The sequence below is a fragment of the Lagopus muta genome, chromosome 1, assembly GCF_023343835.1.
Source record: "Lagopus muta isolate bLagMut1 chromosome 1, bLagMut1 primary, whole genome shotgun sequence".
Classification (NCBI taxonomy): domain Eukaryota; kingdom Metazoa; phylum Chordata; class Aves; order Galliformes; family Phasianidae; genus Lagopus; species Lagopus muta.
This window is the reverse complement of record NC_064433.1, coordinates 67,199,335-67,214,017: the sequence shown is the minus strand read 5'-3', so window position 1 is coordinate 67,214,017 and position 14,683 is coordinate 67,199,335. Positions and strand designations below refer to the sequence as shown.

The following is a 14,683-nucleotide window of genomic DNA, read 5'->3' as shown; positions in this document are numbered from 1 at the left end:
AGAATTTTCTTTCCGCTCTGGTAATTTTTCATATGGTTGTGGCAGAGACCTCAATTTATTGTGCGTATGGAGTAATATGTCTGGTATCTGAGTGGAAGGAGGCATTTCTTGCAGAAGAGTGGTACTTAATTGTAAACAAACAAAAACCCAACTAACGACAACAAAAAAACACAAAACAAAAAAACAAAACCAAAAGCAACACAACTTTTCAATAGGAGAGAAAAAACGCTGGAAAAAAAAAAAAACCTATAGCAACTTAAGGCTTTTTAAGCAGTCCTAAATTACAAAGCTTCCAAAGGAAGCTAATTTGTTCAATTAAACAAAATGTTATCTAGTAATTCTGCTCTATCCGCCTTGTAATAGGGTTGGCCTTTCAGCTTGTAATGCAGTATTAAAGATGGCTCTGCAATTAGACACTGTGCTCTGCAGGTGCACTGATTCTGCTATTGGAGAGGTCATAGTTGGGAGTGGGATAGGGCTGAACAAAAAAAAGCAGAAGAGGCAGCTGAAAACGAGGCTATTTATTATTCCAAACAAGGTGTGTTTATCTCTTTGCTTTGTAGAGGAAGGCTTTGCTTTCAGGCAGCCAAGCAAAAAAGAAACCCCAGGAGACAGTGCGCAATTAACAAGTCTCCGGGGGCTGGCAGTGAGTTCTGCAAGGCTGAAAGCAAACTTGGTGTAACTGTTGGCATTCAATCCACACGGGAATAGTAAGTTCATTTTTGTGTGCTTCCTGGTGCTTGCTCTGTGGCTGTGAGCTGATAGAAGGCAACGCTTCAACTTCCTGAACTCTCCAAATAAAGCATCCATTCTGGATAGAAGTTTTCAAAGAAAGAAACACTGTACTTTCTGCTTCAGTCGAGCTTTCATATTTGGCCCTATGAATGAACAACTTTGGTTGTTAAACTGCTGAAAACTTATTTCAGAAGGCTTGAATTTATCACAAGTAAAATTATCTTCAATTGAATGGCTTGGAGCAGCTCTCAGAAATTTATTTACTTAGCTGTTGTACTGTGTCACAGTTTGAAGGGCACTCAGGCTTCCTCTTTAATCTAAATTTCCACTTAAACGATTAATTCACAAGTAACTTCAGTTTTCATTATTTCTGAGTTTCATTCAAGAGATTATTACAGCAAACCAGCAATTATTTAAATTCTTGAATTAACACACATATTAGGTCTTATAAAGTGAGCTGTATGAAATGGCAAGTGAGCCCTGTTCCTGTATGTATCTCATAGTGTGAGTGTGTGTGCATGGACAGTGATGATGCAGAGCTCATTCCTGTGCCCAGGGAATAACCTCACAAGATCATCTGCAAGAGATGTTTGCTTTCAGGACCACAAATCATGTCAGGAAAAATGTTTGCTTTCAGTGGAAAGACTTCTGTAAAACTAGGTGTTAGGAATTTAGCCATGGCTCCCTAGTTGTACTATAACAGGTTGAATAAAGTGGGTAGAGCAGCAATGAGTGCTCTGTGTTCCGTTTTTACAATCTTGGTCAAATACAGTTAATTTACATGATTCATTAGACTTCTCTTGTTACCAAATCACGTTTCTCTTTGTCAGGCCTTTTTCCTCCCAGGGTGTGTGTGTGTGTGTGTGTGTATATATATATTTAAATTTTCATCAGACGCTTGATATTCTGTTCTGTATGGCACCATCACCAATGGATTGTTTCAAACAACAGCATAAAGAGTTAACTCCTGTGATGGGGGAAAAAAGGCAAAAAGACTGCCCACAGCTAGCTAACTATCAAGAAATCATCTAGTACTTGGCATTTGCTATAGGCAAAGTAAAACAAAGAACTAGCAGCAATAAATCAATTCTTGTGTGCGGGTGTTGTCAAAATAGGCTGTTCTGGCTCTGTCTGACCCATTCTAAGCCCAATAAGGCTGTCTTTTATACTTCCAAATGTTTTGAAATGCCTCTGTGCTCAAAGAAGATCTAAGCTGTCTCAAATACAACCATCCACAAGGTAATGGGGTGTCTCCAGTTTGTGTGAGAAACTTTATCAGGTGCCTTGAAAGCCAAGCATTCCTCAAGTATGCTGTAATTATACATTGCTTGTGATTATGGCATAAAAAGTACTCCAGCTACTGTTAGGCTCTAAGATCAGAGCTGGGTTTTAAATGCTGAAATGTCTGCAATGGGCTACCTTTGTTCTTTTTTTTTTCTTCTTTACATTAGAAAAATGAGAAACAAAATCAAGGCTTCGGATCCAAAGATACTGGGTTTTGGCCTAGTTCCACCCATAGCTATTATACTGAAACAGTTCAAGGCATTCCTCTCTTCCCACTGCTCTCCTGCAGCTGGAAAACACTATATGCTGCTTTCATGAAAAGAAACATCAATGACACTGGTTGTATATGCCTCCCCCTTGGTCCAGTTTGCTCTCACTGAAGTGGCCTGTACATCTGTAACCTCATACAAGAGAGAGGTTGTACGGGCGTGAGATTTAAAGCAGCGTTCAAATCCGTGAAATACTTGGTCAGTGTCAGGATTTCCTCTGTTCATATAAGATGAACAGGAAATTCAGAAGTCTTCGTATTTTTATTTCTGTTCTACCCTTCATCTCTTAAGAGCATGTCAGCCTATCTAAATGATTACTTATTTCTTCACTTTGAGTTAAAAGTAATTCCAATATAGAGCATTTTCACATCTAAAGCAGATAATCAAATGATGCAATAGGGTACTTTTATTGACTTTTCTTTGGATGAACAGCATCTCCTCTGTGCCTCAGCACTGCCATGAACAGCAAAATCAAGGATGCAGAGATCATGATAAGACTTCCCTTTATTAAAAAAAAAAAAAGTCAAGTATTTAAAAACAAAGATTTAATTTAAGAGTGCTGCTTCAAAAGCCACTAAAAATAGATTCTCTGAAAATAAGTAATAGGCTTCAAATGCAAGTTGAATAAGGAAGACTTCTTCATTTCCATGACAGAGAGCAGAGTTTGCGCAGAGGCAATATGTCAGCATCAGGCAGTGATTTCTGCAGCTGGATACTTTTGAATGGAGAAACCTGTATGCACAACTTGGGACAAAAGATTACTGGAGATAACAATCAGAAAGCATACACCATATCACAGAATGGCTTGGTTTGGAACGGACCTTGAAGATAACCCAGTTCACCCTGCCCTGCTATGGATGGGATTGCCATCTGTTAGATCAGGCATCCCAGGGCTCCATCCATTCTGGCCCTGATTTTCTCCAGGGATGAGGCATCCACAGCTTCTCTGGGCAGCCTTTGCCACTGCCTCACTACCCTCTGTGTAAAGAATTATTCCGATTAGGAATCGAGAGATCTCTTTTACTCTAAAACCATTGTCCTTTGTTCTATTGCTGTGTAAAATGTCTTGATTATAAGCTCCTTTTAAGTACTAGAAGGCTGCAATGAGGTCTCCCCAGAGCCTTCTCTTCTTCAGGATGAACAGGCCCAACTCTCTCAACCTTTTCTCTCAGGGGAGGTGCTCTGGCATCCTTGTGGCTTCCTTTGACCCATTTATTGTGCTGGGTGTCCCAGGCCTGGATGTAGTTCTGCAGATGGGTTCTCAAGATGGACCCTTGGCAAATACCAGTCATAGAATCACAGAATTGCTCAGGTTGGAAAAAACCTTGAAGATCACCAAGTCCAACTGCTACCTCATTCACCTGGACATAGATCCATTGACCCCACAGTCACCTGGCTGTGATTGTCCAGCTGATTCTTTATCTCTAGATCAGAGAGATGTGGATAAAGATGTGATCTGGACCTTGAGAAATTCCGTGCAGCTATTCATTCAGCTGGTCCAATTTAATGACTAAGTAGTCTCACCTTTGCTCTGCAACTAACTGCAAGTTTAGAAACAGAAACAGAAATACTTATATTGATAAACCAATTTGGTTTATTTCTGCTCCAAAGACAAATTTAGCAATGTTCCATTTATAATCTTTGACCATGCTTTATTTTTTTCTATGTATACTTTGTTATGACAAAATCTCTTTCATCTTAATAAAATGTTTACAGATATTATCTTCATAAAACTAACACTCAGTGACACACGAACATTACTTTAAATAAAGTAGGCTTAATGCTTGTTGAAAATGCTGGAGAAGCATTTGTCAAGCTGAAGTTTCCTGTCTGCAAGGAGAGGATCAGCAAGGGCTCCATTGCACACCGGTTTTAGATCTAGCTGAGGACAGCAGAAAAGTGCTTGCTTATTTTCAGTATACGAATCTAGTAACTTTACTGAGATTGTAGGACTGTTTCAGTGATACGGGTTTAAAATGAAGTGTTTGCTCAAATACTTGACTGCCTTTTGAATCTGACTGTTTTTTCCCATGAAGAGGGAAAAACCTGCTGTTTTCGTACAGCTCATTTCTAGATAATAGCCATCACTGCTCAGAAATGGATCAAGATTTATCATCAGTAGGCCAGGAGGAGGTAGTAACAGCTTTTGGTGGTAAGTGCATTCCAGCTGAGTAAGGATGGAGGGATGCAGTAGAATGCAGCCTGGCCCTGGCATACTAGGGAGAAAAGAGGCAGAGAAGATGAGGAGTTATAGGGCTTCTGTCAGTTGGAGCTTTGCCATGGAAAGTACATGCTGAAAATTTCCAAAAACGATTCTCTTGTAATGCTAGAACTCAGTTGTCCCACACACATACACAGCTGTTGGGGTACAGCCCAGGTATACTGTCCCCAGTCTGTGTGTATCAGCTACCAGTGGATGTTTACATGGGTGGTATAATTCTGGCCTCTCCTGTGTCACCCCATCTGGGCAGCAGCCCTCATAGAATCATAGAATGGCCTGGGTTGAAAAGGATCACAAAGATCATCTAGTTTCAAACTCCCCCGTTATATGCAGGTCCAACCACTGGACCAGGCTGCCCAGAGCCACATCCAGCCTGGCCTTGAATGCCTCCAGGGATGGGGCATCCAAAACCTCCTCGGGCAACCTGGTCCAGTGTGTCACCACCCTCTGTGTGAAAAATTTCTTCCTAATATCTAACTGAAACCTTCCCTTTTTCAGTTTAAAACCATTCCCCTTTGTCCTATCACTATTCCCATTTAAACAGTTCCCCCCTCCTGTTTACGTGCTCCATTCAAGGTATTGAAAGGCCACAGTGAGGTCTCCCTGGAGCCTTCTTGTGTCACCACTGTGACTCCCTATGTCACCTCTGCTGCTGTCAGTGGGCTGGCACCTACTGCTCAGGTTGCTGTCCCCAAAGCCTGAGTCTGTCATCCTTTTCACACTGCTCTGCCACCGTTCTCATGCTGAAGAATTTCCTTGGTCCCTTCTGTCCTGGGTGATCCCAGCTAACTGCGTGGCTTATGCAGGGCACCTCACCTGGTATCCTGAAGATAAGAAGTTCAGTTTCTTTCTTAGAAAGAAACTTTTAATCATTGCAGTTATTCCAGGAGACTGAGGGAACCTGGGAAGCTGTAAGATTTAGGGCCTATGTGCTCATATGTATTTCCGTAGGCAGAATGCAGGCTTAGGTCTTGGATGGCACTGCTGGTGGCTCTGCATGCTACTGGGTACAAAAAGGAGACAAATTTGGAATGCTTAGCATAGGAGAGCAAGAGGGGTAATAGAATGGCATGATAGGCTTTTCTGGGCAGGCTACATGGTAAAACTCTTTTTTCTTCTTTTTACTTTAATGTCAAGACTCAGCATTTCTGGTGCCAAGAATATTTGCTTGGAGTAGAAGATAACGCTGGAATCTGTGAGTGTGGGACATGGAATACAAGTGTCGTGCTCTCAGCTTAGTCCTCGTTTTGCAGCAACCTGCTTGTTCCTGCAGCTGGATTCACATTCCTAGTGTGAGATACAAGAATAGCGTTTGGCCAGGCTACTTGATTGGGTGAACTGTTGTTTCTTCATAGTTCCCAGCTATCTGTTGAAAAAACACAGCGGCTGACCAGTGCTGCCGGTGTGCATGCCTGCAATTAGAGTTGTAGGGAAAGTATGGGCGCAAGAACTCGCGTTCCTAAAGTTTGAGCCACAGAAGTAAGCGTGCCACCAAGCCCTAGCAGCAACGCGCCGGGCGCCTCTCTGCGCCGGGGCAGCCTTGCACCTCGGCCCCAGGCCCCGCTCTGCCCCGAGCCCGGCGGGCGGCCATGTGGAGAGGCCGGGGCGGGCCGCCGCGAGGGGCGGGAGGCGGGCGGGAGGCGGCACGGGGCGGGCGGCGGGGGGCAGCGGCGCCGCGCTCCTGTCAGCGCCGCAGGAGCCGCGGCCGGGCCCGCGCTCGCCGCCGTTCCGCCGCGCTCCTCCGGCCTCCCCCGGTGTCGTCTGGCTTCGAGGAAGGTGGGGGTGGTGGCGGAGCGCGAGATGAACGGAGAATGAGGCAAAATGTCTGAGAAAATGTCCAGCTTTCTGTACATCGGGGACATCGTGTCCCTCTACGCCGAGGGCTCCGTCAACGGCTTCATCAGCACCCTGGGGTGAGTGCGGGGCGGGCGGCGGCACAGGAAGCGGCCGGCGGAGAGCGCTGCCAGCCCAGCGCGGCGCTTGGCGGAGCGCGGAAAGTAGGAAGTGCGGAGGAAGAGAGGGGCAGCGGGGAGCGCCAGCGGCCCGGCTCCGCGCAGCCGGTTCGGCTCGGCTCGGCTCTGTCCGGCGCAGCCCACCCGGAGCGTCCCGGCCCGAGTGCCGCGTGTGCGCCGTGTTCGCGGCTGCAGTGCTTCTTATTTATTTATTTATTTATTTATTGACTTATTTCTAACTGTTATTATTTTTAATTTTGGTATGCGCGTGATTCGCTGCAAAGGTGAGAAAGGACAAAAACTTGAGAGCGCTTTGCTGCTCTTTAGTTGAACAGCGCACCCCTCCTCGTTCGTGTTCTGGCGGGGTCTTCCCTGCAGTGGGTGATAAACAGCTGCTCGTAACCACATACTCCGTGCCGTGGGAGTGTTGCTTCCACAAGCTGCATTTCCTCTGTGCAGGATGGAAAGATGCAGTGCTGCCCCTCTCCTGCTTGCTTGGGGTTCTATGCGTGCTTTTGATTGCCCCTTGGGATCCCGCACAGGGATGTGCCTCCAGAAGCACACCCGTCTTGTTCTTTACCCATGGCACAGTGTGGCTGCAACAACAGCCCTGAGGGGTCCCACTGATGTAGGGTCCCAGTGCCTGGGTGCCACATCCAAGGTGAGCGTGTCCCTGAGCATGCCCGAACTGCATGCTGATGGGGTGGATCAAAGTCATTCTGTCCACAAGGCAGCTGAAGCCTAGGTTTAACAGCAGTTTTTGCTTGTCAGACATCAGCTGTACCTTCAGAACTACAGCTAAGCAAATGCACTCAGTGAAGTCAACCCTTGGTTTATGAGGAGTGTGCGGCTCCTGTCACTGAGCTCCTGGTGCCCTTGAGGCCCGACAGTGGGGCTACAAGTGGGAATAGTGTTAGAATAGCAGCAGTGACTGTGGGGGTACCTGCTGTGGTACCCTTACTGGGAGGAAGCAGGCGCCCATAGTAGTCTATATATTTTCTATTTTTCCTATCCTTGCATGCGATCATTTCATGTTAACAAACATTTTTCTATGGTTTGTTCCTCTATTTGTTAATTCCATACCTTTTCTATCTGTGACTCTGTAATGTGTCTCACGTCTCCTTTTATTTTGCTGACTCTTGTAATTTTAAATCTTGTCTGAAAATGTTTGCTTTCTGCAGCTGCTAACCACTGGCTGTTGTTTCTTATTCCTCTAGCCCCTACTTCTCTGTTGGCACGGTTTGTTGTTGAGTAGTTGGTCTCTGTCTCACTGTTGCATTCAGTTACCTGGTGGCTTCCGAGCCTCTTGTTTCCAGGAGCCAGGACAGAGTGTTCACCCCAGCTTTATGGACAGGAAGCCAAGGCTGTGGTCTGCCTGTGGTATGGGGGATCTCTTCTGCCGGAGAAGTTACTGAGCCTAAGCTAATGCGCTCACTAACACCTCTCTAGGTTTTTCTGTAATAAAAGCAAGCTGACCCAGCTGGAGGACACCTCCAGGATGAGGCAGGTTATGTGTGTGTGTCTCTCCTTCAAGGCTTCAAGAAGACAAGGCAGCTCTAGCAGCTTTTCAGCATCCTGTGTTCCCAACATCCAAAGATGGCTGTGGTTTGGAGCTGAGGAGCTTGAAGGCCCCAAAGGAGAAGCGAAGCTGCCAGTGGAATACTCCCATGCCCTCTAAGTGGGAGCACTGACCCTCTGCTGGTGGTGCAGGAGTTGAGCAGATATTGAAGGTGCTGCAAGGTGCTGTTACCTGTGCCAGCCAGCGTAGTGACTGCTTTTGGGCTGGCTGCAGCCAGGCAAGAGGCAAACACCGTTTAGTCCAGGGAAGAAAGCAGCAGTAAGTCCAGGAGAGAGCTTTGCCCAGCTGCACATTTGCTGGGCATGTGTGGCTGGAATGCTTACTGCAGGTCCTCTGCTCTGCCAGCATCTGTGTGGAGATCTCCCCATCTTGCCAGCGTCAGGGAGAGGAGGGCAAACCAGCTTGTGGCTCGCACTCTGCAGTCCATCAATCTCCTGTAATTGCAAGAACTTTAAATTCAGCTTGAATCTAGTGGCTCTGTAGCAGGGAAAGAGTGCTGTTTATTTTAAGCTGTCAAAGGCTAATTGTTTCTTAAAGCATGTGTGAGGCCACGCTATAAATAAGGTAAAAAGCCGCACACAGCACCTCTCCAGGCTGGGGAGACCCATGTATAAGTGGCATTATTCAAACAGATTAGAACTGAGGTGAAGATCCAGGCAAAGGCTGGGTTTCGTGCGTAGTGGAATATTTTTTGCTTGCTTGCTGATGCAGAATTGGTCATGTGCTCAGTTTTCTTCATGAAACTTAAATCCAAAGGAAGGATGAAGTTGAGCTGTGCAGATTGAGTTTAGGCTCTGCTTAATACCTGCTGGAGCATGAGTATGGGAACCTTCCTGCTGAGCAGGGAGGAGGTTTGGTGGTCCTCCCTTGTTCGGCATCTGGGGACCAGGGCTCCTTGCCCTGTGTCTAGATGAGCATGCCCAGGGGTGCTGTGAAGGCAGCAGTGCCTCTGCACACCTCTGGCTGCAAAAAAAGGTTTTGGGAGTTGCTGGGACAGCGAGGTTCTGGGATTAGGACCCAAAAGGCTGGGCACTTCTCTGGGCTGAGAGAAACCTGCCTTCCCATCCTTGGCGCAGGGCTTTTGTTCTGTTTACTATAAACAGCTGTTGAGTGAGGTACGGGGCGAAGGCTCTGCTGTCAGATGTGATCCCATAGTCAGAAGAGGAAACTGAATGTCTGTTCCGCATCTCGAGACAGTGCTGGCTGGGGGCAGGGGCAGGGAAGTGAGGCAGCACGCTCCTAACTCTTCCTCTTTTTTTAATCTGTAGAATAGGTTTGTGGTGAGGTTTTGAAGAAGAGGCATGAATGCCTCTTCAGAAGGATGTTGCAGGCTGTAAATTCAAGTGAACAGGAGCACTTCTGGGACATCTTGGAGAGGCTTTTAAAGCTCAACACTCTCTGTTGAATGCTGCAGGCTTCAGATTCCTGGGGTACAGAGGTTCAAGCAATTGCCTGCACTTTTTTTTGTTGTTTGAGTTGGGGTTTATTCTGGATCTGGGTGCTGCTCTGAGATGCTGGTGATGTGTAATCTGACTTTTCCAATTGCGAAGCTTTGAGATGTTTCTTTTTCTCTGCTTCCTTTTTTTAAAAAGGAGAATGCTTCTGTGTATACAAACTGTTCATCCTTCACAGTGTTTGGAAAAAGGAATTTGCACCCATGGGTAATTTTTCTGCCATTTCAAAATATGTTTTGTACTGGATTACCGAATAACACTAATAGCTTTTTTTTCCTCTCTCATTTTTACACTCCTAGAGCATCCCAGCTCCTGTACAGTGTGAGGTTTTATGTCCTAGAGGCAGTATGTGGCAGAGCCAGGTGATGGATCCGGGTATCACAGGTTCTCTTATAGTGGTGTTTGAGCCTTGGGACCACCTTCCCAGTGCTTTGGCAGTAAGTGTGGGCACTGATGTGTGCCGGGAATTGGAGCTACCGCTAATCACCTTTCTGTACAATGAGAGGAAAATGTGTTCTCAGTTGGGGAGGCGGAAAAGCAGTAAATATCCACAAAAGCCAGCATCAGCTGCTGGGAAGTTTGACAATGGGGCTGCCGGTCACTGAGAGTAGCTGTGTTTCTGGCTCACCTCTGCACAGCTGCTGCGTTGCGGGGCCATACAGACCTCACTGAATGTGGTTAATGGGGGATGCGGCGGGGGCTGCCTGCTGGGTGGTGTGAGCATTTCTAATGAGCAGTGAAAAGAATCTGTGATTTCATAGATCCACAGAATATCCTGAGCTGGAAGGGACCTGTAAGGATCATCAAATCCAACTCCCAGCTCATTTTCTTCAGTTTAGCACTCATTTGTCTCAGGCAGCCTCTCTCACTTGACTGAACTTTTTTTTAATTTTATTTTATGAATTTGAGATGAGTATCACAATTTTATTAGGTTTTGCCACTAGGCTTTAGTGCATTAGACGTCTTACTAAATTTGGACTTGATGTTGACAGCATCAGTCATGTTTTGTGAAGAGATGAGGTTAATTAGAAAGTGAGCAGTATAAACCAAATTATTGGAAATACCACAAAGGCTAAAATAGAATCACAGATCCATAGAATTGTTTGAGTCGGAAGGGACCTTTAAAGGTCATCTAATCCAACTCCCCTGCAATGAATAGTGATACCCACAGCTAGTTGAGGTTGCTCAGAGCCCAGTCCAACCTGAGCTTGGATGTCTACAGGGATGAGACATCCGCCACCCCTCTGGACAACCTGTTCCAGTGCTCAACTACTCTTATCATTAAAAAAAAAGAAACAAAAAAAACCCACAACAACTTTAAAAATATGTTGTCTTATTGGCCTCAGAAATGGTGCTAAGAGAAAAGATATAGTTACTGATGATGCTACAACACGCCAGTGTAATATTTTCTGAAGTGTACTTTTTTTTTCCCCATCCTTCTCTTATACTGCCTAAAATTGTAAGCTATGGTTGAGGAGCACTGTATATGTCCTTTAATTAACGGCAAATTTTTCTTTCTTTTGCCAGATGACAAAATGTAATTAGTGAGGAGGGAATAAAAAGCTTGAAGAAAGTGAAAGTGGCATAACTGGAATCACCATAATTTAATTCTGATACATACAGAACATAGTAATATGTGGAGCAGGGAGGGAAGCTGAATTTCTTCTTTCCTGTGGGCAGAAGCACTGCTGCATTTTGTTACAGAGGTGCCTTATCCTCTTGATGAAACCTCTCAGTTTGATTCTCTGTCTTAACATCTTTTCTGCTTTGCAGGCTTAGTGTTTTCAGAAATACCTTTTCTTTGTCATCATCCTAGTGCAAAAGCACCAGTCTGAATTCTGCAGCTACTTTCCATGTCTGCTGATGCAACTGAGAACACAAATTGGCTCGTTATGGGCCACTTTGCAGCTACACTATTTTTTTTCTGTGATGACTTTTTAATGCATGAGCTATATTATATATGTTGTTAAATATCTTATTGACTATATAATAAATACCACACAAGCAGAAATATATGAATACAAATCTGTGTCTTGCCTGCCTTGCATTTCAATACATGTATCAAAGCTTATCTCCTCTGCAATTATCCCCTCGCATTAACTGGGCCCTGCTCCAACTTTGCTGCTTCTAATGAACTTATTTGGATGCTCATCCCAAACAACAGTGCCACCTTTAAATAAACAATGGCACGGGGCTTCCCACAAAGCACTCTTGTGGGAATGCAGCAAGTAAGGATCCTGGGGGAGGCGGCTTCTTCCAGGCATGCTTCCTGCGCGCAGAGCACAGCTTGAGTGTGAAGGAGCGCAGGAGTAGCTTTAATTACAGCCTTATGATTAATAAGGCTGTATGCTGAAACGTAATATCCTTGGTTCAAAGAGTTCATTATCAAAGGACAAACAGAAGTGGAGAGTGAAGTGAGCGTAGGGTAAGAACCAATTGATTTAAAGTAAAAGTGAGTTTACCCCTAAGCTGTGTGTGCTGATAGAAATAAAAGGAGACTTAATTTTAAGTGGAGACGGCTGATGTGGGTGTTAAAGCTTCTGCAGTTCTCGACAGGGCTGTATGGGAAGCAGTCAGTAAAGAGGGAAGATTGTTTAACAACTTGTATGACTTTAATCTGTATTGAGCTGCCTTCTGCGTAATGAGAAGCTTAGCTCAGCACATCCAATCAGGGGCGCCCTATGTTTTGAAAGTGCCCCAGTAGGAAGGATGGGCTCCATCTGCAATTGCTCCGGTGAGGGGCACTCACACCTGTGGGCAGCTGGCTTGCACTGGGCCTTACGTTCTGCAGTGCCAATGGCATAGGTACTGCTGAGCTAAGTGGTGAGCCACGGGCCCACAGCTGTTGGATTTGCTCCTGGTGCATGTGGGGGTCTGGTGTCTGCTTGTGCTGGAGAGCCTGTTTCTTCCTATAGGAAGAGAGGAGCAGTGGAGTTCAGGTGTGACTGCGATGCACTCGATGAAGGGTGTTCATAGAAAAAATGAGGAAAGGAAATTGATCGTTCAGGATTTTGCTTTGTTTCCTTGTCTGTGTTTTATTTTGTCACTTATTTGAAGATGACTATTTTAACATAGGGTCCTTACATGGTCCTTACAACTGGTTCTTTCAAACCTTCACTTACGTTATTTTAAATCTGATACCTTCTAAGTACTGAACAGCCAGCTCCACATGTACATTCATGTGCAGACTTTGCTCATTGTATGCCCTCGATCCTACTGTTTGCAGTGGTGCTGTGCCTTGACTTCTACTGAGGGAGACGTGCCCGGGGATGAATTTTTTTGTGTGGAAAGTTTCAGATGAAACAGCAGGAACATTTCTGTGAACAGGATAAGTAAAAATCTATTGGTTATCCCTGACTTTTGGTAAAGAAAGATCCTACAGAACTGTGTGGAGAGCTGCCTGGAGTGGCAGTGCAGCCGTGAGGCTGCCTGGAGTGGCAGTGCAGCCGTGAGGCCTGCTCCTCCTCCTGCATGGCAGACTCCTCTTCCTCTGCTCCTCTTAATGTTGGCCTGGCTTTTGGAGGCACTGAGATGGAGAATGATCTTACTGGGACTGCTGTGACGCTGTGGGCTGTGCTGGCAGCTGCCCCTGGCCATTATCCCATCGTAATGGCTTTGGAGTTAGCAGCTCCTGCTCTGCTGGTTCTGTGCAGCTTCGCTCTTTGGCTTAGGGTGAGGTGGTAGAGAAGTCAGAAGAGCAAGATGCAGGCACCCTGAGTGCATGGGCAGTTAGGTGTGTGTGGTGGGGCAGGGACTAGTGAGTGTGGTCCAACAGGCAGAATCTGTTGGAAAGAAAGTGGAAGTGAACAGAAACATAGGAAGGACAGTTGCTGAGGGACCTGCAGTATCCCCTGCTATTGGAAAGGAGCTTTGAAAGCTACTGGTAAATTGTCTTATTTATTTTCAGATTATTCCACATAGAAGCAAGCAGTCTGATGCTGCTGTTGCATGGTTTGCTGTTTCAAATGGTGGAAGTCTGTGCTGAGGCTGGTCTGGTCTCAGTCAACTGAATATTTGATTTTATTTTTTCAGAGCTCTTGGTATTGCTTGGGAAAATACATAACAATACTGCTTACCCTAGGAGAATGACTGGGTTGCAAAATCAATCCCTCAGGGTAAGAAATAGTAGGAATAGTTTTTAGATTGCCTATCGTACCTTACACAGTTCACTTTAAAAGCACAAAGCAGCCCTTAATGACACAGTCCCATTCCATATTTGCAGTGTATGGCAGAGCTGTTACCAAAGCATTGGACATCATGTGCACTTAGCAATTAAAGCTGTACTTAATGAATTCCTGTAATCTTATAGATAACAAGTTTAAGACAGTTCATTTGAAATGCCCCTTTAGGTTGATTGCTACCATGTGACAAAAGGCATAGGGTTGAAATTCGTTTGAAATTACCTGGCAGAGAAGGCTAGAAAAGTATTGAGGTGTGGCTGTTGTAGTTTGACACTGCAAATTGAACTTACTGCAGGAGCCAACGTTAAAACAGTAACCAAGCTTTTCTTCTTTGACCTCTTGCAGATAAAAATCGATGTCACTTAAAAGCAAAACAAACCCTGAAACTGGAGCTTTTCATATGAATCACAAAACACAGAAGCTTGTTATGATCCAACGCTTGAACTTGTTATCTTGATTTTCTTTTAGAGGCTTGTTTGAATTTCAAACAGTTTTTTTTTTTTTTTTCCTGAGCCTGACATATGTAAGTTAATGAGTGTTGCAGAGGCAGCTGAAAGCATGCAGTTGCAGAATAAGAAAACAGCTGCTGAAACTCACAGTAAGCCCCAGACTTTTACACCAAAGGCTCACAGTTAACAGACAGAAACTCAACTTATGGGCTTTTCTTTTCTTTACTTGTGCTAGCATTCCTCCCCGCCTCTTCGCCTTGCCTGAGGTGCAAGCTGGAGCCCAGCAGGCACAAACCACCAAGGAACCCTGCAGGACATGTCTCGTTTTGCTGTGGGGAGTTTCGCCTGGCTCCAGACCACATCTGCCTGTGAAATTTTGGGTAGTTTTTCAATCTTGAGCTATGCAATTTGGAAAGTTTAACTTGTCAGCTTTAGGGGGCAGCTGTATTGAGCATGACAGGTGTAGTTTTATCCAAATGCAGTATCTGGGATTATTTGTGAAGTCCCAACTCTCAGGGCTCTATGAATTTTGGGTATTCTAAACTTATATTTAAGCAGA

At 45.2% G+C, this 14,683-nt stretch overlaps 1 protein-coding gene across 3 annotated transcripts in view; it reads left to right on the top strand.

Moving 5' to 3' along the window:
* ITPR2 (inositol 1,4,5-trisphosphate receptor type 2) overlaps positions 1 to 14,683 on the top strand; it is a 270,236-nt gene that overhangs the window by 864 nt on the left and 254,689 nt on the right. For 2 of the 3 annotated variants that reach the window (XM_048933481.1, XM_048933480.1), the window contains exon 1: positions 6,179 to 6,422. The exons of the other annotated variant lie outside the window; for it this stretch is intronic. In XM_048933481.1, the coding sequence (XP_048789438.1) occupies positions 6,331 to 6,422 (92 nt within the window). In that variant the 5' untranslated portion in view covers positions 6,179 to 6,330. Of the gene's footprint in view, positions 1 to 6,178; positions 6,423 to 14,683 lie in introns of those variants that run through there. 3 annotated transcript variants of the gene reach the window in all.